The 25,325-nt window shown below is 48.1% G+C and overlaps 1 protein-coding gene across 2 annotated transcripts in view; it reads right to left on the minus strand.

Annotated features, from left to right (window-relative positions):
* Positions 1 to 25,325, minus strand: part of LOC129835497 (proto-oncogene vav-like) — a 92,742-nt gene that overhangs the window by 42,602 nt on the left and 24,815 nt on the right. Inside the window, exons 4-5 of one of the 2 annotated variants that reach the window (XM_055901151.1) lie at positions 24,143 to 24,366; positions 12,574 to 12,690 (exon numbers count right to left, since the gene is read on the minus strand). In XM_055901151.1, the coding sequence (XP_055757126.1) occupies positions 12,574 to 12,690; positions 24,143 to 24,346 (321 nt within the window). In that variant the 5' untranslated portion in view covers positions 24,347 to 24,366. Of the gene's footprint in view, positions 1 to 12,573; positions 12,691 to 24,142; positions 24,367 to 25,325 lie in introns of those variants that run through there. The other variant, XM_055901160.1, reaches the window with a different exon arrangement.

Genomic DNA, 25,325 nt, shown 5'->3' on the forward strand with positions numbered 1-25,325 from the left:
TACCTTAAGATGAATGTACTGTGTGTGTCGTCCCACCTAGCTACCTTAAGATGATTGTACTGTATGTATTGTCCCACCTAGCTACCTTAAGATGAATGTACTGTATGTATTGTCCCACCTAGCTACCTTAAGATGAATGTACTGTGTGTTGTCCCACCTAGCTACCTTAAGATGATTGTACTTTATGTATTGTCCCACCTAGCTACCTTAAGATAAATGTACTGTATGTATTGTCCCACCTAGCTACCTTAAGATGAATGTACTGTGTGTTGTCCCACCTAGCTACCTTAAGATGAATGTACTGTGTGTTGTCCCACCTAGCTACCTGAAGATGAATGTACTGTGTGTTGTCCCACCTAGCTACCTGAAGATAAATGTGCTGTGTGTTGTCCCACCTAGCTACCTGAAGATGAATGTACTGTGTGTGTCGTCCCACCTAGCTAACTTAAGATGAATGTACTGTGTGTTGTCCCACCTAGCTACCTGAAGATGAATGTACTGTGTGTGTCGTCCCACCTAGCTACCTGAAGATAAATGTACTGTGTGTTGTCCCACCTAGCTACCTTAAGATGAATGTACTGTGTGTTGTCCCACCTAGCTACCTGAAGATGAATGTACTGTGTGTGTCGTCCCACCTAGCTACCTGAAGATGAATGTACTGTGTGTGTTGTCCCACCTAGCTACCTGAAGATGAATGTACTGTGTGTGTTGTCCCACCTAGCTACCTGAAGATGAATGTACTGTGTGTTGTCCCACCTAGCTACCTTAAGATGAATGTACTGTGTGTTGTCCCACCTAGCTACCTGAAGATGAATGTACTGTGTGTGTCGTCCCACCTAGCTACCTGAAGATAAATGTACTGTGTGTGTCGTCCCACCTAGCTACCTTAAGATGAATGTACTGTGTGTTGTCCCACCTAGCTACCTTAAGATGAATGTACTGCATGTATTGTCCCACCTAGCTACCTTAAGATGAATGTACTGCATGTATTGTCCCACCTAGCTACCTTAAGATGAATGTACTGCATGTATTGTCCCACCTAGCTACCTTAAGATGAATGTACTGTGTGTGTCGTCCCACCTAGCTACCTTAAGATGAATGTACTGTGTGTTGTCCCATCTAGCTACCTTAAGATGAATGTACTGTGTGTTGTCCCACCTAGCTACCTTAAGATGAATGTACTGTGTGTGTCGTCCCACCTAGCTACCTTAAGATGAATGTACTGCATGTATTGTCCCACCTAGCTACCTTAAGATGAATGTACTGCATGTATTGTCCCACCTAGCTACCTTAAGATGAATGTACTGCATGTATTGTCCCACCTAGCTACCTTAAGATGAATGTACTGTGTGTGTCGTCCCACCTAGCTACCTGAAGATGAATGTACTGTGTTGTCCCACCTAGCTACCTTAAGATGAATGTACTGTGTGTGTCGTCCCACCTAGCTACCTTAAGATGAATGTACTGTGTGTTGTCCCACCTAGCTACCTTAAGATGAATGTACTGTGTTGTCCCCCCTAGCTACCTTAAGATGAATGTACTGTGTGTGGTCATCCCACCTAGCTACCTTAAGATGAATGTACTGTGTGTTGTCCCACCTAGCTACCTGAAGATGAATGTACTGTGTGTGGTCATCCCACCTAGCTACCTTAAGATGAATGTACTGTGTGTTGTCCCACCTAGCTACCCGAAGATGAATGTACTGTGTGTGGTCATCCCACCTAGCTACCTTAAGATGAATGTACTGTGTGTGTGTTGTCCCACCTAGCCACCTTAAGATGAATGTACTGTGTGTGTTGTCCCACCTAGCTACCTTAAGATGAATGTACTGTGTGTGTTGTCCAACCTAGCTACCTTAAGATGAATGTACTGTGTGTGTGTCGTCCCACCTAGCTACCTTAAGATGAATGTACTGTGTGTGTTGTCCCACCTAGCTACCTTAAGATGAATGTACTGTGTGTGTTGTCCCACCTAGCTACCTTAAGATGAATGTACTGTGTGTGTGTCGTCCCACCTAGCTACCTTAAGATGAATGTACTGTGTGTCGTCCCACCTAGCTACCTTAAGATGAATGTACTGTGTGTGTTGTCCCACCTAGCTACCTGAAGATAAAGGTACTGTGTGTTGTCCCACCTAGCTACCTGAAGATGAATGTACTGTGTGTGGTCATCCCACCTAGCTACCTTAAGATGAATGTACTGTGTGTCGTCCCACCTAGCTACCTTAAGATGAATGTACTGTGTGTGTTGTCCCACCTAGCTACCTTAAGATGAATGTACTGTGTGTGTCGTCCCACCTAGCTACCTTAAGATGAATGTACTGTGTGTTGTCCCACCTAGCTACCTGAAGATGAATGTACTGTGTGTGGTCATCCCACCTAGCTACCTTAAGATGAATGTACTGTGTGTCGTCCCACCTAGCTACCTTAAGATGAATGTACTGTGTGTGTTGTCCCACCTAGCTACCTTAAGATGAATGTACTGTGTGTGTCGTCCCACCTAGCTACCTGAAGATGAATGTACTGTGTGTGTTGTCCCACCTAGCTACCTTAAGATGAATGTACTGTGTGTGTTTTCCCACCTAGCTACCTTAAGATGAATGTACTGTGTGTGTGTTGTCCCACCTAGCTACCTTAAGATGAATGTACTGTGTGTGTTGTCCCACCTAGCTACCTTAAGATGAATGTACTGTGTGTGTGTCGTCCCACCTAGCTACCTTAAGATGAATGTACTGTGTGTGTCGTCCCACCTAGCTACCTTAAGATGAATGTACTGTGTGTGTCGTCCCACCTAGCTACCTTAAGATGAATGTACTGTATGTATTGTCCCACCTAGCTACCTTAAGATGATTGTACTGTATGTATTGTCCCACCTAGCTACCTTAAGATGAATGTACTGTGTGTTGTCCCACCTAGCTACCTTAAGATGAATGTACTGTGTGTCGTCCCACCTAGCTACCTTAAGATGATTGTACTGTATGTATTGTCCCACCTAGCTACCTTAAGATGAATGTACTGTGTGTTGTCCCACCTAGCTACCTTAAGATGATTGTACTGTATGTATTGTCCCACCTAGCTACCTGAAGATAAATGTACTGTGTGTTGTCCCACCTAGCTACCAGAAGATGAATGTACTGTGTGTTGTCCCACCTAGCTACCTGAAGATGAATGTACTGTGTGTTGTCCCACCTAGCTACCTGAAGATGAATGTACTGTGTGTGTCGTCCCACCTAGCTACCTTAAGATTAATGTACTGTGTGTGTCGTCCCACCTAGCTACCTTAAGATGATTGTACTGTATGTATTGTCCCACCTAGCTACCTTAAGATGAATGTACTGTATGTATTGTCCCACCTAGCTACCTTAAGATGAATGTACTGTGTGTTGTCCCACCTAGCTACCTTAAGATGATTGTACTGTATGTATTGTCCCACCTAGCTACCTTAAGATAAATGTACTGTATGTATTGTCCCACCTAGCTACCTTAAGATGAATGTACTGTGTGTTGTCCCACCTAGCTACCTTAAGATGAATGTACTGTGTGTTGTCCCACCTAGCTACCTGAAGATGAATGTACTGTGTGTTGTCCCACCTAGCTACCTGAAGATAAATGTGCTGTGTGTTGTCCCACCTAGCTACCTGAAGATGAATGTACTGTGTGTGTCGTCCCACCTAGCTACCTGAAGATAATTGTACTGTGTGTTGTCCCACCTAGCTACCTTAAGATGAATGTACTGTGTGTTGTCCCACCTAGCTACCTGAAGATGAATGTACTGTGTGTGTCGTCCCACCTAGCTACCTGAAGATGAATGTACTGTGTGTGTTGTCCCACCTAGCTACCTGAAGATGAATGTACTGTGTGTGATGTCCCACCTAGCTACCTGAAGATGAATGTACTGTGTGTTGTCCCACCTAGCTACCTTAAGATGAATGTACTGTGTGTTGTCCCACCTAGCTACCTGAAGATGAATGTACTGTGTGTGTCGTCCCACCTAGCTACCTGAAGATAAATGTACTGTGTGTGTCGTCCCACCTAGCTACCTTAAGATGAATGTACTGTGTGTTGTCCCACCTAGCTACCTTAAGATGAATGTACTGCATGTATTGTCCCACCTAGCTACCTTAAGATGAATGTACTGCATGTATTGTCCCACCTAGCTACCTTAAGATGAATGTACTGCATGTATTGTCCCACCTAGCTACCTTAAGATGAATGTACTGTGTGTGTCGTCCCACCTAGCTACCTTAAGATGAATGTACTGTGTGTTGTCCCATCTAGCTACCTTAAGATGAATGTACTGTGTGTGTCGTCCCACCTAGCTACCTTAAGATGAATGTACTGTGTGTGTCGTCCCACCTAGCTACCTTAAGATGAATGTACTGTGTGTGTCGTCCCACCTAGCTACCTGAAGATGAATGTACTGTGTGTTGTCCCACCTAGCTACCTTAAGATGAATGTACTGTGTGTTGTCCCACCTAGCTACCTGAAGATGAATGTACTGTGTGTGTCGTCCCACCTAGCTACCTTAAGATGAACGTACTGTGTGTTGTCCCACCTAGCTACCTTAAGATGAATGTACTGTGTGTCGTCCCACCTAGCTACCTTAAGATGAATGTACTGTGTGTTGTCCCACCTAGCTACCTGAAGATGAATGTACTGTGTGTGGTCATCCCACCTAGCTACCTTAAGATGAATGTACTGCATGTATTGTCCCACCTAGCTACCTTAAGATGAATGTACTGCATGTATTGTCCCACCTAGCTACCTTAAGATGAATGTACTGTGTGTGTCGTCCCACCTAGCTACCTGAAGATGAATGTACTGTGTGTGTCGTCCCACCTAGCTACCTTAAGATGAATGTACTGTGTGTGTTGTCCCACCTAGCTACCTGAAGATGAATGTACTGTGTGTGTTGTCCCACCTAGCTACCTGAAGATGAATGTACTGTGTGTTGTCCCACCTAGCTACCTTAAGATGAATGTACTGTGTGTTGTCCCACCTAGCTACCTGAAGATGAATGTACTGTGTGTGTCGTCCCACCTAGCTACCTGAAGATAAATGTACTGTGTGTGTCGTCCCACCTAGCTACCTTAAGATGAATGTACTGTGTGTTGTCCCACCTAGCTACCTTAAGATGAATGTACTGCATGTATTGTCCCACCTAGCTACCTTAAGATGAATGTACTGCATGTATTGTCCCACCTAGCTACCTTAAGATGAATGTACTGCATGTATTGTCCCACCTAGCTACCTTAAGATGAATGTACTGTGTGTGTCGTCCCACCTAGCTACCTTAAGATGAATGTACTGTGTGTTGTCCCATCTAGCTACCTTAAGATGAATGTACTGTGTGTGTCGTCCCACCTAGCTACCTTAAGATGAATGTACTGTGTGTGTCGTCCCACCTAGCTACCTTAAGATGAATGTACTGTGTGTGTCGTCCCACCTAGCTACCTTAAGATGAATGTACTGCATGTATTGTCCCACCTAGCTACCTTAAGATGAATGTACTGTGTGTGTTGTCCCACCTAGCTACCTGAAGATGAATGTACTGTGTGTGTTGTCCCACCTAGCTACCTGAAGATGAATGTACTGTGTGTTGTCCCACCTAGCTACCTTAAGATGAATGTACTGTGTGTTGTCCCACCTAGCTACCTGAAGATGAATGTACTGTGTGTGTCGTCCCACCTAGCTACCTGAAGATAAATGTACTGTGTGTTGTCCCACCTAGCTACCTTAAGATGAATGTACTGTGTGTTGTCCCACCTAGCTACCTGAAGATGAATGTACTGTGTGTGTCGTCCCACCTAGCTACCTGAAGATGAATGTACTGTGTGTGTCGTCCCACCTAGCTACCTGAAGATGAATGTACTGTGTGTGTCGTCCCACCTAGCTACCTTAAGATGAATGTACTGTGTGTGTCGTCCCACCTAGCTACCTGAAGATGAATGTACTGTGTGTGTCGTCCCACCTAGCTACCTTAAGATGAATGTACTGTGTGTTGTCCCACCTAGCTACCTTAAGATGAATGTACTGTGTGTCGTCCCACCTAGCTACCTTAAGATGAATGTACTGTGTGTTGTCCCACCTAGCTACCTGAAGATGAATGTACTGTGTGTGGTCATCCCACCTAGCTACCTTAAGATGAATGTACTGCATGTATTGTCCCACCTAGCTACCTTAAGATGAATGTACTGCATGTATTGTCCCACCTAGCTACCTTAAGATGAATGTACTGTGTGTGTCGTCCCACCTAGCTACCTGAAGATGAATGTACTGTGTGTGTCGTCCCACCTAGCTACCTTAAGATGAATGTACTGTGTGTGTCGTCCCACCTAGCTACCTTAAGATGAATGTACTGTGTGTTGTCCCACCTAGCTACCTTAAGATGAATGTACTGTGTGTGTCGTCCCACCTAGCTACCTTAAGATGAATGTACTGCATGTATTGTCCCACCTAGCTACCTTAAGATGAATGTACTGCGTGTATTGTCCCACCTAGCTACCTGAAGATAAATGTACTGTGTGTTGTCCCACCTAGCTACCTTAAGATGAATGTACTGTGTGTGTTGTCCCACCTAGCTACCTGAAGATGAATGTACTGTGTTGTCCCACCTAGCTACCTTAAGATGAATGTACTGTGTGTTGTCCCACCTAGCTACCTTAAGATGAATGTACTGTGTGTGTCGTCCCACCTAGCTACCTGAAGATAAATGTACTGTGTGTTGTCCCACCTAGCTACCTTAAGATGAATGTACTGTGTGTGTTGTCCCACCTAGCTACCTGAAGATGAATGTACTGTGTTGTCCCACCTAGCTACCTTAAGATGAATGTACTGCATGTATTGTCCCACCTAGCTACCTTAAGATGAATGTACTGTGTGTTGTCCCACCTAGCTACCTTAAGATGAATGTACTGCATGTATTGTCCCACCTAGCTACCTTAAGATGAATGTACTGTGTGTGTCGTCCCACCTAGCTACCTTAAGATGAATGTACTGTGTGTGTCGTCCCACCTAGCTACCTTAAGATGAATGTACTGCATGTATTGTCCCACCTAGCTACCTTAAGATGAATGTACTGTGTGTGTTGTCCCACCTAGCTACCTGAAGATGAATGTACTGTGTGTGTTGTCCCACCTAGCTACCTGAAGATGAATGTACTGTGTGTTGTCCCACCTAGCTACCTTAAGATGAATGTACTGTGTGTCGTCCCACCAAGCTACCTTAAGATGAATGTACTGTGTGTTGTCCCACCTAGCTACCTTAAGATGAATGTACTGCATGTATTGTCCCACCTAGCTACCTTAAGATGAATGTACTGTGTGTGTCGTCCCACCTAGCTACCTTAAGATGAATGTACTGTGTGTGTCGTCCCACCTAGCTACCTTAAGATGAATGTACTGCATGTATTGTCCCACCTAGCTACCTTAAGATGAATGTACTGTGTGTGTTGTCCCACCTAGCTACCTGAAGATGAATGTACTGTGTGTGTTGTCCCACCTAGCTACCTGAAGATGAATGTACTGTGTGCTGTCCCACCTAGCTACCTTAAGATGAATGTACTGTGTGTTGTCCCACCTAGCTACCTGAAGATGAATGTACTGTGCGTGTCGTCCCACCTAGCTACCTGAAGATAAATGTACTGTGTGTGTCGTCCCACCTAGCTACCTTAAGATGAATGTACTGTGTGTTGTCCCACCTAGCTACCTTAAGATGAATGTACTGTGTGTGTCGTCCCACCTAGCTACCTTAAGATGAATGTACTGCATGTATTGTCCCACCTAGCTACCTTAAGATGAATGTACTGCATGTATTGTCCCACCTAGCTACCTTAAGATGAATGTACTGCATGTATTGTCCCACCTAGCTACCTTAAGATGAATGTACTGTGTGTGTCGTCCCACCTAGCTACCTTAAGATGAATGTACTGTGTGTTGTCCCACCTAGCTACCTTAAGATGAATGTACTGTGTGTGTCGTCCCACCTAGCTACCTTAAGATGAATGTACTGTGTGTGTCGTCCCACCTAGCTACCTTAAGATGAATGTACTGCATGTATTGTCCCACCTAGCTACCTTAAGATGAATGTACTGTGTGTGTTGTCCCACCTAGCTACCTTAAGATGAATGTACTGTGTGTGTCGTCCCACCTAGCTACCTTAAGATGAATGTACTGCATGTATTGTCCCACCTAGCTACCTTAAGATGAATGTACTGCATGTATTGTCCCACCTAGCTACCTTAAGATGAATGTACTGCATGTATTGTCCCACCTAGCTACCTTAAGATGAATGTACTGTGTGTGTCGTCCCACCTAGCTACCTTAAGATGAATGTACTGTGTGTTGTCCCACCTAGCTACCTTAAGATGAATGTACTGTGTGTGTCGTCCCACCTAGCTACCTTAAGATGAATGTACTGTGTGTGTCGTCCCACCTAGCTACCTTAAGATGAATGTACTGCATGTATTGTCCCACCTAGCTACCTTAAGATGAATGTACTGTGTGTGTTGTCCCACCTAGCTACCTGAAGATGAATGTACTGTGTGTGTTGTCCCACCTAGCTACCTGAAGATGAATGTACTGTGTGTTGTCCCACCTAGCTACCTTAAGATGAATGTACTGTGTGTCGTCCCACCTAGCTACCTTAAGATGAATGTACTCTGTGTGTCGTCCCACCTAGCTACCTTAAGATGAATGTACTGTATGTATTGTCCCACCTAGCTACCTTAAGATGAATGTACTGTGTGTGTCGTCCAACCTAGCTACCTTAAGATGATTGTACTGTATGTATTGTCCCACCTAGCTACCTTAAGATGAATGTACTGTATGTATTGTCCCACCTAGCTACCTTAAGATGAATGTACTGTGTGTTGTCCCACCTAGCTACCTTAAGATGATTGTACTGTATGTATTGTCCCACCTAGCTACCTTAAGATGAATGTACTGTGTGTTGTCCCACCTAGCTACCTGAAGATGAATGTACTGTGTGTGTCGTCCTACCTAGCTACCTGAAGATGAATGTACTGTGTGTGTCGTCCCACCTAGCTACCTGAAGATGAATGTACTGTGTGTGTCGTCCCACCTAGCTACCTGAAGATGAATGTACTGTGTGTGTCGTCCCACCTAGCTACCTGAAGATGAATGTACTGTGTGTCTCGTCCCACCTAGCTACCTTAAGATGAATGTACTGTGTGTGTCGTCCCACCTAGCTACCTGAAGATGAATGTACTGTGTGTGTCGTCCCACCTAGCTACCTGAAGATGAATGTACTGTGTATGTCGTCCCACCTAGCTACCTTAAGATGAATGTACTGTGTGTTGTCCCACCTAGCTACCTTAAGATGAATGTACTGTGTGTGTCATCCCACCTAGCTACCTTAAGATGAATGTACTGTGTGTGTCGTCCCACCTAGCTACCTGAAGATGAATGTACTGCATGTATTGTCCCACCTAGCTACCTTAAGATGAATGTACTGCATGTATTGTCCCACCTAGCTACCTTAAGATGAATGTACTGTGTGTTGTCCCACCTAGCTACCTTAAGATGAATGTACTGTGTGTGTCGTCCCACCTAGGTACCTTAAGATGAATGTACTGTGTGTGTCGTCCCACCTAGCTACCTTAAGATGAATGTACTGCATGTATTGTCCCACCTAGCTACCTTAAGATGAATGTACTGTGTGTGTTGTCCCACCTAGCTACCTGAAGATGAATGTACTGTGTGTGTTGTCCCACCTAGCTACCTGAAGATGAATGTACTGTGTGTTGTCCCACCTAGCTACCTTAAGATGAATGTACTGTGTGTTGTCCCACCTAGCTACCTGAAGATGAATGTACTGTGTGTGTCGTCCCACCTAGCTACCTGAAGATAAATGTACTGTGTGTTGTCCCACCTAGCTACCTTAAGATGAATGTACTGTGTGTTGTCCCACCTAGCTACCTGAAGATGAATGTACTGTGTGTGTCGTCCCACCTAGCTACCTGAAGATGAATGTACTGTGTGTGTCGTCCCACCTAGCTACCTGAAGATGAATGTACTGTGTGTGTCGTCCCACCTAGCTACCTTAAGATGAATGTACTGTGTGTGTCGTCCCACCTAGCTACCTGAAGATGAATGTACTGTGTGTGTCGTCCCACCTAGCTACCTGAAGATGAATGTACTGTGTGTGTCGTCCCACCTAGCTACCTTAAGATGAATGTACTGTGTGTGTCGTCCCACCTAGCTACCTTAAGATGAATGTACTGTGTGTGTCGTCCCACCTAGCTACCTTAAGATGAATGTACTGCATGTATTGTCCCACCTAGCTACCTTAAGATGAATGTACTGCATGTATTGTCCCACCTAGCTACCTTAAGATGAATGTACTGCATGTATTGTCCCACCTAGCTACCTTAAGATGAATGTACTGTGTGTGTCGTCCCACCTAGCTACCTTAAGATGAATGTACTGTGTGTTGTCCCACCTAGCTACCTTAAGATGAATGTACTGTGTGTGTCGTCCCACCTAGCTACCTTAAGATGAATGTACTGTGTGTGTCGTCCCACCTAGCTACCTTAAGATGAATGTACTGTGTGTGTCGTCCCACCTAGCTACCTTAAGATGAATGTACTGTGTGTTGTCCCACCTAGCTACCTTAAGATGAATGTACTGTGTGTGTCGTCCCACCTAGCTACCTTAAGATGAATGTACTGTGTGTATCGTCCCACCTAGCTACCTTAAGATGAATGTACTGCATGTATTGTCCCACCTAGCTACCTTAAGATGAATGTACTGTGTGTGTTGTCCCACCTAGCTACCTGAAGATGAATGTACTGTGTGTGTTGTCCCACCTAGCTACCTGAAGATGAATGTACTGTGTGTTGTCCCACCTAGCTACCTTAAGATGAATGTACTGTGTGTTGTCCCACCTAGCTACCTGAAGATAAATGTACTGTGTGTTGTCCCACCTAGCTACCTTAAGATGAATGTACTGTGTGTTGTCCCACCTAGCTACCTGAAGATGAATGTACTGTGTGTGTCGTCCCACCTAGCTACCTGAAGATGAATGTACTGTGTGTGTCGTCCCACCTAGCTACCTGAAGATGAATGTACTGTGTGTGTCGTCCCACCTAGCTACCTTAAGATGAATGTACTGTGTGTGTCGTCCCACCTAGCTACCTGAAGATGAATGTACTGTGTGTGTCGTCCCACCTAGCTACCTTAAGATGAATGTACTGTGTGTTGTCCCACCTAGCTACCTTAAGATGAATGTACTGTGTGTGTCGTCCCACCTAGCTACCTTAAGATGAATGTACTGCATGTATTGTCCCACCTAGCTACCTTAAGATGAATGTACTGCATGTATTGTCCCACCTAGCTACCTTAAGATGAATGTACTGTGTGTGTCGTCCCACCTAGCTACCTTAAGATGAATGTACTGCATGTATTGTCCCACCTAGCTACCTTAAGATGAATGTAATGTGTGTGTCGTCCCACCTAGCTACCTTAAGATGAATGTACTGTGTGTGTCGTCCCACCTAGCTACCTTAAGATGAATGTACTGCATGTATTGTCCCACCTAGCTACCTTAAGATGAATGTACTGCATGTATTGTCCCACCTAGCTACCTTAAGATGAATGTACTGCATGTATTGTCCCACCTAGCTACCTTAAGATGAATGTACTGTGTGTGTCGTCCCACCTAGCTACCTTAAGATGAATGTACTGTGTGTGTCGTCCCACCTAGCTACCTTAAGATGAATGTACTGCATGTATTGTTCCACCTAGCTACCTTAAGATGAATGTACTGCATGTATTGTCCCACCTAGCTACCTTAAGATGAATGTACTGCATGTATTGTCCCACCTAGCTACCTTAAGATGAATGTACTGTGTGTGTCGTCCCACCTAGCTACCTTAAGATGAATGTACTGCATGTATTGTCCCACCTAGCTACCTTAAGATGAATGTACTGTGTGTATTGTCCCACCTAGCTACCTGAAGATGAATGTACTGTGTGTGTCGTCCCACCTAGCTACCTTAAGATGAATGTACTGTGTGTGTTGTCCCACCTAGCTACCTTAAGATGAATGTACTGTGTGTGTCGTCCCACCTAGCTACCTTAAGATGAATGTACTGTGTGTGTTGTCCCACCTAGCTACCTTAAGATTAATGTACTGTGTTGTCCCACCTAGCTACCTTAAGATGAACGTACTGTGTGTCGTCCCACCTAGCTACCTTAAGATGAATGTACTGTGTGTGTCGTCCCACCTAGCTACCTTAAGATGAATGTACTGTGTGTATTGTCCCACCTAGCTACCTGAAGATGAATGTACTGTGTGTGTCGTCCCACCTAGCTACCTTAAGATGAATGTACTGTAACTGTAAGTCACTCTGGATAAGAGCGTCTGCTAAATGACTGAAATGTAAATGTAAAACGAGAGAGAGTTCAGATGAGGTGAGGTGATGTCACACACACACACACACACACACACACACACACACACACACACACACACACACACACACACACACCCACACCCACACCCACACCCACACCCACACACACACACACACACACACACACACACACACACACCTTGCCGAAGTCTCTGACATCAAACAGGTCGAAGGCTTCAAACAGTTCCGTCTTCCTCAGGTGAAACTTCTCCTGACACACCCCCAGGAACGTACGGATGTTCTTCAGACACAGGAACTACAGGGAGCCAATCAGAACAGGTTATTTCAGACACAGGAACTACAGAAGCCAATCATATCAGGTTTTTCAGACACGGGAACTAGAGGAGCCAATCAGATAAGGTTATTTAAGACACAGGAACTACAGAAGCCAATCATATCAGGTTAATTAGACACAGGAACTACAGTAGCCAATCATATCAGGTTAGTTAAGACACAAGGAACTACAGTGAGCTAATCAGAACAGGTTATTCACAAGCCATTGAGTCACACTTCATAGGTTCAGTTATCACATTGAAATTGGTCATCACACATCCCCTCAGCCAACGTGTATAATGATTGACTGATTCATTGATTGATCGACAGACACAATACTGTGCACATCACTATGGAAACCAGTAGGGAGGTGGAGGGAAAGAAACAAGGGAGAGAAGGAGAGATAACATGAGGGGGAGAGAGAGAAAGAGAGAGGAGAGATAGATATGGAGAGAAAGAGAGAGGAGAGAGAGAGAAAGAGAGAGGATAGAGAGAGAGAGAAAGAGAGAGGAGAGAGAGAAAGAGAGAGGAGAGAGAGAGAGAGAGAAAGAAAGAGAGATGGAGAGAAAGAGAGAGAGAGAGAGAGAGAGAGAGAGAGAGAGAGGAGAGAGAGAGAGAGAGGAGAGAGAGAGAGAGGAGAGAGAGAGAGAGAGAGCAACAAGCTGTTCATCTAGTCAGTGTAAAACACATTACTGTATCTAATACAAAACCCTGCTGCTCAGCGGTCAGACATTTGCAGTATCGGATTTGCATAGCTTCCTGTCAGAGCGGTGTGTGTGTGTGTGTGTGTGTGGTGTCAGCATTGTTAAATAGAGAACTCCAATTTTAAAAAAGGGGAAATGTTTTGACTGGCACTGATATATGACCCTGGTATGAGTACACACACACACATATGACCCTGGTATGAGTACACACACACACACACACACACACACACACACACACACACACACACACACACACACACACACACACACACACACACACACACACACACACACACACACACACACACACACACACACACACACACACACACATCTGTGATGTCCACAGACGTGGATTCCTTTTGTTGCAGTGGACACTTCCCTGTGCAGTTATGCAAAGTGTCTCAACATGTGTGTTATGAAGGGAGGACACTAGTCACCTCATAGGACTCCCCAGAGTTACACACACGGCCCCACAGCACGATCAAACCTGCTACGAAACCAACACACGCAGCACGATCAAACCTGCTACGAAACCAACACACTCAGCACGATCAAACCTGCTACGAAACCAACACACTCAGCACGATCAAACCTGCTACGAAACCAACACACTCAGCACGATCAAACCTGCTACGAAACCAACACACTCAGCACGATCAAACCTGCTACGAAACCAACACACTCAGCACGATCAAACCTGCTACGAAACCAACACACTCAGCCACTCAGCACGATCAAACCTGCTACGAAACCAACAAACTCAGCACGATCAAACCTGCTACGAAACCAACACACTCAGCCACTCAGCACGATCAAACCTGCTACGAAACCAACACACTCAGCACGATCAAACCTGCTACGAAACCAACACACTCAGCACGATCAAACCTGCTACGAAACCAACAAACTCAGCACGATCAAACCTGCTACGAAACCAACACACTCAGCACGATCAAACCTGCTACGAAACCAACACACTCAGCACGATCAAACCTGCTACGAAACCAACACACTCAGCACGATCAAACCTGCTATGAAACCAACACACTCAGCACGATCAAACCTGCTACGAAACCAACACACTCAGCACGATCAAACCTGCTACGAAACCAACACACTCAGCACGATCAAACCTGCTACGAAACCAACACACTCAGCACGATCAAACCTGCTATGAAACCAACACACTCAGCACGATCAAACCTGCTACGAAACCAACACACTCAGCACGATCAAACCTGCTACGAAACCAACACACTCAGCAAGGTTAAACCTGCTACGAAACCAACACACTCAGCAAGGTCAAACCTGCTACGAAACCAACACACACACACACACACACACACACACACACACACACACACACACACACACACACACACACACACACACACACACACACACACACACACACACACACACACACACACACACACACACACACACACACACACACACACACACGGCCACTCAGCACGATCAAACCTGCTACAAAACCAACACACACACACACACACACACACACACACACACACACACACACACACACACACACACACACACACACACACACACACACACACACACACACACACACACACACACGGCCACTCAGCACGATCAAACCAGCTACGAAACCAACACGCACACACACACTTAGCACGGTCAAACCTGCTATGACCCAACACACACACACACACACACACACACACACACACACACACACACACACACACACACACACACACACACACACACACACACACACACACACACACACCTGCTATGACCCAACACAAACACACACACACACACACACACACACACACACACACACACACACACACACACACACACACACACACACACACACACACACACACACCTGCTACGACCGAACAAACACAAACACATTTTACTGTATATAGCCTGTCTTTTTACTGTTGTTTTATTTATTTACTTACCTATTGTTCACCTAACACCTTTTTTGCACTATTGGTTAGAGCCTGTAAGTAAGCATTTCACTGTAAGGTCTACACCTGTTGTATTCAGCATTTCACTGTAGGGTCTACACCTGTTGTATTCAGCATTTCACTGTAAGGTCTACTACACCTGTTGTATTCAGCATTTCACTGTAAGGTCTACTACACCTGTTGTATTCAGCATTTCACTGTAAGGTCTACTACACCTGTTGTATTCAGCATTTCACTGTAAGGTCTACTACACCTGGTGTATTCAGCATTTCACTGTAGGGTCTACACCTGTTGTATTCAGCATTTCACTGTAAGGTCTACACCTGTTGTATTCAGCATTTCACTGTAAGGTCTACTACACCTGTTGTATTCAGCATTTCACTGTAAGGTCTACTACACCTGTTGTATTCAGCATTTCACTGTAAGGTCTAGACCTGTAGTATTCAGCATTTCACTGTAAGGTCTACTACACCTGTTGTATTCAGCATTTCACTGTAAGGTCTACACCTGTTGTATTCAGCATTTCACTGTAAGGTCTACTACGCCTGTTGTATTCAGCATTTCACTGTAAGGTCTACTACACCTGTTGTATTCAGCATTTCACTGTAAGGTCTACTACACCTGTTGTGTTCAGCATTTCACTGTAAGGTCTACTACACCTGTTGTATTCAGCATTTCACTGTAAGGTTTACTACACCTGTTGTATTCAGCATTTCACTGTAAGGTCTACTACACCTGTTGTATTCAGCATTTCACTGTAAGGTCTACTACACCTGTTGTATTCAGCATTTCACTGTAAGGTCTAGACCTGTAGTATTCAGCATTTCACTGTAAGGTCTACACCTGTTGTATTCAGCATTTCACTGTAAGGTCTACACCTGTTGTATTCAGCATTTCACTGTAAGGTCTACACCTGTTGTATTCAGCATTTCACTGTAAGGTCTACTACACCTGTTGTATTCAGCATTTCACTGTAAGGTCTACTACACCTGTTGTATTCAGCATTTCACTGTAAGGTCTAGACCTCTTGTATTCAGCATTTCACTGTAAGGTCTACACCTGTTGTATTCAGCATTTCACTGTAGGGTCTACACCTGTTGTATTCAGCATTACACTGTAGGGTCTACACCTGTTGTATTCAGCATTTCACTGTAGGGTCTACACCTGTTGTATTCGGCGCACGTGACAAATAAACTTTGATTTGATTTGACATTTAATAACATTTATCAATGAACTAATATTATGACCCACAGAAAGGATTCCCCGGTCCCTTAAACCCACACACTGTAAACCACAAGAGATTATGGTCATTGATAATCACTCACTCACTCACTCACACACACACACACACACACACACACACACACACACACATACACACACACACACACACACACACACACACACACACCACACACACACACACACACACACACACACACACACACACACACACACACACAGTGATTTTCTTATCTCATTGGCAGGGGGCTTAAATGCGGTCTGCTCGTCACTATGGAATGGTCGCTATGGAAACGGACGGTATGGAAATGAAGCAGGAAACAGTCTCCATGATAACAGAATGGTGTTAAGAACGAACGCTAATTCAGGACAGGACCAGATGTCAACGCGGCGATTTTAACGCAGCTCCCTAGCAACTCAACAAGCACCAGCTGCTACACGTTGCCAACCAGCCTCCACGCCTGTCTGCAACACTTTAACTAGTTTCCTTGAACGCAGCTCCTCAACAAGCACCAACTGCTACACGTTGCCAACCAGCCTCCACGCCTGTCTGCAACACTTTAACTAGTTTCCTTGAACGCAGCTCCTCAACAAGCACCAGCTGCTACACGTTGCCAACCAGCCTCCACGCCTGTCTGCAACACTTTAACTAGTTTCCTTGAACGCAGCTCCTCAACAAGCACCAGCTGCTACACGTTGCCAACCAGCCTCCACGCCTGTCTGCAACACTTTAACTAGTTTCCTTGAACGCAGCTCCTCAACACACTGCTCTCTCTCCCTCCTCTCTTTAATACCTGACACACTGCTCTCTCCCTCCTCTCTTTAATACCTGACACACTGCTCTCTCTCCCTCCTCTCTTTAATACCTGACACACTGCTCTCTCTCCCTCCTCTCTTTAATACCTGACACACTGCTCTCTCTCCCTCCTCTCTTTAATACCTGACACACTGCTCTCTCTCCCTCCTCTCTTTAATACCTGACACACTGCTCTCTCTCCCTCCTCTCTTTAATACCTGACACACTGCTCTCTCCCTCCTCTCTTTAATACCTGACACACTGCTCTCTCCCTCCTCTCTTTAATACCTGACACACTGCTCTCTCTCCCTCCTCTCTTTAATACCTGACACACTGCTCTATCTCCCTCCTCTCTTTAATACCTGACACACTGCTCTCTTACTACTGCTTTTCCACTGGACCCTGACTGCTACTGTGGACCTTGACTGCTACTGTGGACCTTGACTGCTACTGTGGACCTTGACTGCTACTGTGGACCCTGACTGCTACTGTGGACCCTGACCGCTACTGTGGACCCACTGGACACTGACCGCTACTGTGGACCCTGACTGCTACTGTGGACCCACTGGACCCTGACCGCTACTGTGGACCCTGACCGCTACTGTGGACCCACTGGACACTGACCGCTACTGTGGACCCTGACCGCTACTGTGGACCCTGACCGCTACTGTGGACCCACTGGACACTGACCGCTACTGTGGACCCTGACCGCTACTGTGGACCCACTGGACACTGACCGCTACTGTGGACCCACTGGACCCTGACCGCTACTGTGGACCCTGACCGCTACTGTGGACCCACTGGACACTGACCGCTACTGTGGACCCACTGGACACTGACCGCTACTGTGGACCCTGACTGCTACTGTGGACCCACTGGACCCTGACCGCTACTGTGGACACACTGGACCCTGACCGCTACTGTGGACCTTGACTGCTACTGTGGACCTTGACTGCTACTGTGGACCCTGACTGCTACTGTGGACCCTGACCGCTACTGTGGACCCACTGGACACTGACCGCTACTGTGGACACTGACCGCTACTGTGGACCCTGACTGCTACTGTGGACCCTGACTGCTACTGTGGACCCTGACCGCTACTGTGGACACTGACCGCTACTGTGGACCCTGACCGCTACTGTGGACCCTGACCGCTACTGTGGACCATGGACGCTACTGTGGACCCTGACCGCTACTGTGGACCCTGGACGCTACTGTGAACCCTGGACGCTACTCTGGACCCTGGATGCTACTGTGGACCCTGACTGCTACTGTGGACCCTGACCGCTACTGTGGACCCTGGACGCTACTGTGGACCCTGACTGCTACTGTGGACCCTGACCGCTACTGTGGACCCTGGACGCTACTGTGGACCCTGGACGCTACTGTGGACCCTGGACGCTACTGTGGACCCTGACCGCTACTGTGGACCCTGGACGCTACTGTGGACACTGACCGCTACTGTGGACCCTGACCGCTACTGTGGACCCTGACCGCTACTGTGGACACTGACCGCTACTGTGGACCCACTGGACCCTGACCGCTACTGTGGACCCTGACCGCTACTGTGGACCCTGACCGCTACTGTGGACCCTGACCGCTACTGTGGACACTGACCGCTCCTGTGGACCCTGACCGCTACTGTGGACACTGACCGCTCCTGTGGACCCTGACCGCTCCTGTGGACCCTGACTGCTACTGTGGACCCTGACCGCTACTGTGGACCCTGACTGCTACTGTGGACCCTGACCACTACTGTGGACCCTGACTGCTACTGTGGACCCACTGGACACTGACCGCTACTGTGGACCCTGACCGCTACTGTGGACCCACTGGACCCTGACCGCTACTGTGGACCCTGACTGCTACTGTGGACCCTGACCGCTACTGTGGGCCCACTGGACACTGACCGCTACTGTGGACCCACTGGACACTGACCGCTACTGTGGACCCTGACCGCTACTGTGGACACTGACCGCTACTGTGGACCCACTGGACCCTGACCGCTACTGTGGACCCTGACCGCTACTGTGGACCCTGACCGCTACTGTGGACCCTGACCGCTACTGTGGACACTGACCGCTCCTGTGGACCCTGACCGCTACTGTGGACACTGACCGCTCCTGTGGACCCTGACCGCTCCTGTGGACCCTGACTGCTACTGTGGACCCTGACCGCTACTGTGGACCCTGACTGCTACTGTGGACCCTGACCACTACTGTGGACCCTGACTGCTACTGTGGACCCACTGGACACTGACCGCTACTGTGGACCCTGACCGCTACTGTGGACCCACTGGACCCTGACCGCTACTGTGGACCCTGACTGCTACTGTGGACCCACTGGACACTGACCGCTACTGTGGACACTGACCGCTACTGTGGACCCTGACCGCTACTGTGGGCCCACTGGACCCTGACCGCTACTGTGGACACTGACCGCTACTGTGGACCCTGACCGCTACTGTAGACCCACTGGACACTGACCGCTACTGTGGACCCTGACCGCTACTGTGGACTGGACCCTGACCGCTGCTCCGGCAGTGTCTCACCTAGCCTTTGCCAGCGACGGCCTGTCTCTCAGCATACTGCTTCCTCTACCTGCTACCTCACGTTCTGACTCTGCCAGCGGTGCAGCTGGTTCTCTGGTGGCTCTGGCCTCTTGGCTGTCTTTCCTGCTCCATCTTCACAGCCTCTAACAGCTCTTCCCCTCTCAGGTACCACTGGTCCTGTGTACGATGCTACAGCAGCTCCTCTCTCTGCCACTGACGTCCTCTCTCCCCACCTGCCTCTCCACCAGTGACGACCTCCATCTTTGCCACTGGTCCTGTGTACGATGCTACAGCAGTGCCTCCCCTCCTTCTCTGCCAGCGCCGCCGGTTCAGCTGTATGTGCCTGCTGCCCCTGTTCTTCACAGCTGTGACTGCAGACCCCATCCCTGCACCCCTGGCTCACCATTCCCTCTCAGCTGTACAGTAGCTTCTTCACCCGCATGGTGTCCATGGCCGGCCTCCTCTGCTGTTGTCCATCCACCCTGCCTGTATCCTGTCATGTACTGGGGCACTCAGCTGTACAGTAGCTTCTTCACCCACAGGGTGTCCATGGCCGGCCTCCTCTGCTGTTGTCCATCCACCCTGCCTGTATCCTGTCATGTACTGGGGCACTCAGCTGAACAGTAGCTTCTTCACCCGCATGGTGTCCATGGCCTGCCTCCTCTGCAGTTGTCCATCCCCCCTGCCTGCATCCTGTCTGCCCGACGCCAGCAGCCCTTGATAAATCCCTCATACTGCCTCTGCTTGCTGCTCCACTCTGACAACCCCTTTCCTTCCGTCAACCGTTGTCCCCCGTGATCCAACAACCTGGCTATTATGTTTTGCCTTCGACACTCCGTCGGTGGCTCACCCCCTCTGCCAATGATGTCCTTTCTCTTCACCTCCAATCCCGCTGACTGCCATCCCGCAGCATCTCACCTTCCGTCCCGACCAGCCATGAACTCCCACCTCCCAGCCAGCTCATCCAGTTACGTGCCAACTGCTCCTGCAGCGGTTCAGCCCCTGGTCTTACCAGCTGAGAACCTCTCCTAGATCAGTCCTCAACTGCTCCTGCAGCGGTTCAGCCCCTGGTCTTACCAGCTGAGAACCTCTCCTAGATCAGTCCCCAACTGCTCCTGCAGCGGTTCAGCCCCTGGTCTTACCAGCTGAGAACCTCTCCTAGATCAGTCCTCAACTGCCCAGCCTCGCCATCACCACAGCAGTCTAATTACCACGGCCTGACAGTGATGTTTACCAGAGACTCCAAGCCAAACTTTGGAGTCCACCCCCTGGATCCTTCATCTGCAGTCCTCTGCTTCATCTGCAGTCCTCTGTTTCATCTGCAGTCCTCTGCTTCATCTGGTCTATTCTCATTTCCCCTCCTGAATTCCTCCTCCTTCATCCGGTCTATTCTCATTCCCCTCCTGAATCCTCATTCTCACATCTATTCCATTTCCTCAATAAATAATATTTTATATTTCAATGTCTGGTCATTTTAAACTGGTGAAATCAAGCCGGAAACAGTCTTGCTAGTAGCATATATCTTAAAGGGGAGGTAGCATAAACTTGGCCATAGGTAACATATGAAGCAGGAAACTGTTAGTAGTAGCATATATCTTAAAGGGGAGGTAGAATAAACTCGGCCATAGGTAACCTAGGGATTTGCATTAGTATACACATCAACATTTCCAATGCAAAATTTCACCTCACTTTTCTATGTTTCAGACTTACAGGCAAATACTTCATGAACGTATTGTTGCAAATTAATTTGCAGGTTGCTAGGCAAATAGCCTGCTGACGTTAGCCCTACCAGCCTGCTGACGTTAGTCCTACCAGCCTGCTGACGTTAGCCCTACTGGCCTGCTGACGTTACCCCTACCGGCCTGCTGATGTTAGTCCTACCAGCCTGCTGACGTTAGCCCTACCGGCCTGCTGACGTTAGCCCTACCGGCCTGCTGACGTTAGCCCTACCATCCTGCTGACGTTAGTCCTACCATCCTGCTGACGTTAGTCCTACCGGCCTGCTGACGTTAGTCCTACCAGCCTGCTGACGTTAGTCCTACCATCCTGCTGACGTTAGTCCTACCGGCCTGCTGACGTTAGTCCTACCAGCCTGCTGACGTTAGTCCTACCGGCCTGCTGACGTTAGTCCTACCGGCCTGCTGACGTTATAGTCCTACCTGCCTGCTGACGTTAGTCCTACCAGCCTGTTGACGTTAGTCCTACCGGCCTGCTGACGTTAGTCCTACCAGCCTGCTACCGGCCTGCTGACGTTAGCTCTACCGGTCTGCTGACGTTAGTCCTACCAGCCTGCTGACGTTAGTCCTACCAGCCTGCTGACGTTAGTCCTACCGGCCTGCTGACGTTAGTCCTACCAGCCTGCTACCGGCCTGCTGACGTTAGCTCTACCGGCCTGCTGACGTTAGCCCTACCGGCCTGGCGACGTTAGTCCTACCGGCCTGCTGACGTTAGTCCTACCAGCCTGCTGACGTTAGCCCTACCAGCCTGCTGACGTTAGCCCTACCGGCCTGCTGACGTTAGCCCTACCGGCCTGCTGACGTTAGTCCTACCAGCCTGCTGACGTTAGTCCTACCAGCCTGCTGACGTTAGTCCTACCAGCCTGCTGACGTTAGTCCTACCAGCCTGCTGACGTTAGTCCTACCAGCCTGCTGACGTTAGTCCTACCAGCCTGCTACCAGCCTGCTGACGTTAGTCCTACCGGCCTGCTGACGTTAGTCCTACCGGCCTGCTGACGTTAGTCCTACCGGCCTGCTGACGTTATAGTCCTACCAGCCTGCTACCAGCCTGCTGACGTTAGTCCTACCAGCCTGCTGACGTTAGTCCTACCGGCCTGCTGACGTTAGTCCTACCAGACTGCTGACGTTAGCCCTACCGGCCAGCTGACGTTAGTCCTACCGGACTGCTGACGTTAGTCCTACCGGCCTGCTGACGTTATAGTTCTACCAGCCTGCTGCCTGCCTGCTGACGTTAGTCCTACCAGCCTGCTGACGTTAGTCCTACCGGCCTGCTGACGTTAGTCCTACCGGTCCTGCTGACGTTAGTCCTACCGGTCCTGCTGACGTTAGTCCTACCGGTCCTGCTGACGTTAGTCCTACCGGCCTGCTGACGTTATAGTCCTACCGGCCTGCTGACGTTATAGTCCCACCAGCCTGCTGACGTTAGTCCTACCAGCCTGCTGACGTTAGTCCTACCGGCCTTCTGACGTTAGTCCTACCGGCCTGCTACCGGCCTGCTGACGTTAGTCCTACCGGCCTGCTGACGTTAGTCCTACCGGTCTGCTGACGTTAGTCCTACCAGCCTGCTGACGTTAGTCCTACCAGCCTGCTGACGTTAGTCCTACCAGCCTGCTGACGTTAGTCCTACCGGTCCTGCTGACGTTAGTCCTACCGGTCCTGCTGACGTTAGTCCTACCGGCCTGCTGACGTTATAGTCCTACCGGCCTGCTGACGTTATAGTCCCACCAGCCTGCTGACGTTAGTCCTACCAGCCTGCTGACGTTAGTTCCTACCGGCCTGCTGACGTTAGTCCTACCGGCCTGCTACCGGCCTGCTGACGTTAGTCCTACCGGCCTGCTGACGTTAGTCCTACCGGCCTGCTGACGTTAGTCCTACCGGCCTGCTGACGTTAGTCCTACCGGCCTGCTGACATTTGTGTGTGTGTAAACGTGTATGTGTATAAGTGTGTGTATAATTGTGTGTGCGTATACGTGTGTGTGTGTGTATAAGTGTGTGCATACGTGTGTGTGTGCGTATACGTGTGTGTGTGTGTGTGTATAAGTGTGTGTGTGTATACATGTGTGTGTGTGTACAAGTGTGTGTGTGTGTATACGTGTGTGTGTGTGTGTGTGTATAAGTGTGTGTACGTATACGTGTGTGTGTGTATAAGTGTGTGTATACGTGTGTGTGTGTGTGTGTATAAGTGTGTGTGCGTATACGTGTGTGTGTGTGTGTATAAGTGTGTGTGTGTATACGTGTGTGTGTGTATAAGTGTGTGTATAAGTGTGTGTGTGTATAAGTGTGTGTGTGTGTATACGTGTGTGTATACGTGTGTGTGTGTATAAGTGTGTGTGTGTATACGTGTGTGTGTGTGTATAAGTGTGTGTGTGTATAAGTGTGTGTGTGTATAAGCGTGTGTGTGCGTATACGTGTGTGTGTGTGTGTTACCTGGGACATCTGAGGTCGGAGGTTGATCTCTCGGAGGTTGATGGCGTGGGGTAGTAAGTTGTTCAGCAGCTGACAGAGCAGGACTCCATCCCTCAGAGCTTGGGCTAACTCACACACCTGAGCACTGTCCCACGTTACCCTGTGACTCTCAGGGAGCACCCTGCACTCTATCAGCCACACGGCACAGTGACGCCACAGCTCCATCTCAACCGTTACACCACCACCTGGACAGGAACACAACATGACCGTCACACAACCATAAACACTGGTCAACCACACCACACAGTGACGCCAGACAACCATAAACACTGATCAACCACACCCCACAGTGACGCCAGACAACCATAAACACTGATCAACCACACCACACAGTGACGCCAGACAACCATAAACACTGATCAACCACACCACACAGTGACGTCACACAACCATAAACACTGATCAACCACACCCCACAGTGATGCCAGACAACCATAAACACTGATCAACCACACCACACAGTGATGCCAGACAACCATAAACACTGATCAACCACACCACACAGTGACGTCACACAACCATAAACACTGATCAACCACACCACACAGTGATGCCAGACAACCATAAACACTGATCAACCACACCACACAGTGACGCCAGACAACCATAAACACTGATCAACCACACCACACAGTGATGCCAGACAACCATAAACACTGATCAACCACACCACACAGTGATGCCAGACAACCATAAACACTGATCAACCACACCACACAGTGACGTCACACAACCATAAACACTGATCAACCACACCACACAGTGATGCCAGACAACCATAAACACTGATCAACCACACCACACAGTGACGCCAGACAACCATAAACACTGATCAACCACACCACACAGTGATGCCAGACAACCATAAACACTGATCAACCACACCACACAGTGATGCCAGACAACCATAAACACTGATCAACCACACCACACAGTGACGCCAGACAACCATAAACACTGATCAACCACACCACACAGTGACGCCAGACAACCATAAACACTGATCAACCACACCACACAGTGATGCCAGACAACCATAAACACTGATCAACCACACCACACAGTGATGCCAGACAACCATAAACACTGATCAACCACACCACACAGTGATGCCAGACAACCATAAACACTGATCAACCACACC

This window comes from Salvelinus fontinalis, chromosome 3, assembly GCF_029448725.1.
Source record: "Salvelinus fontinalis isolate EN_2023a chromosome 3, ASM2944872v1, whole genome shotgun sequence".
Classification (NCBI taxonomy): Eukaryota; Metazoa; Chordata; class Actinopteri; order Salmoniformes; family Salmonidae; genus Salvelinus; species Salvelinus fontinalis.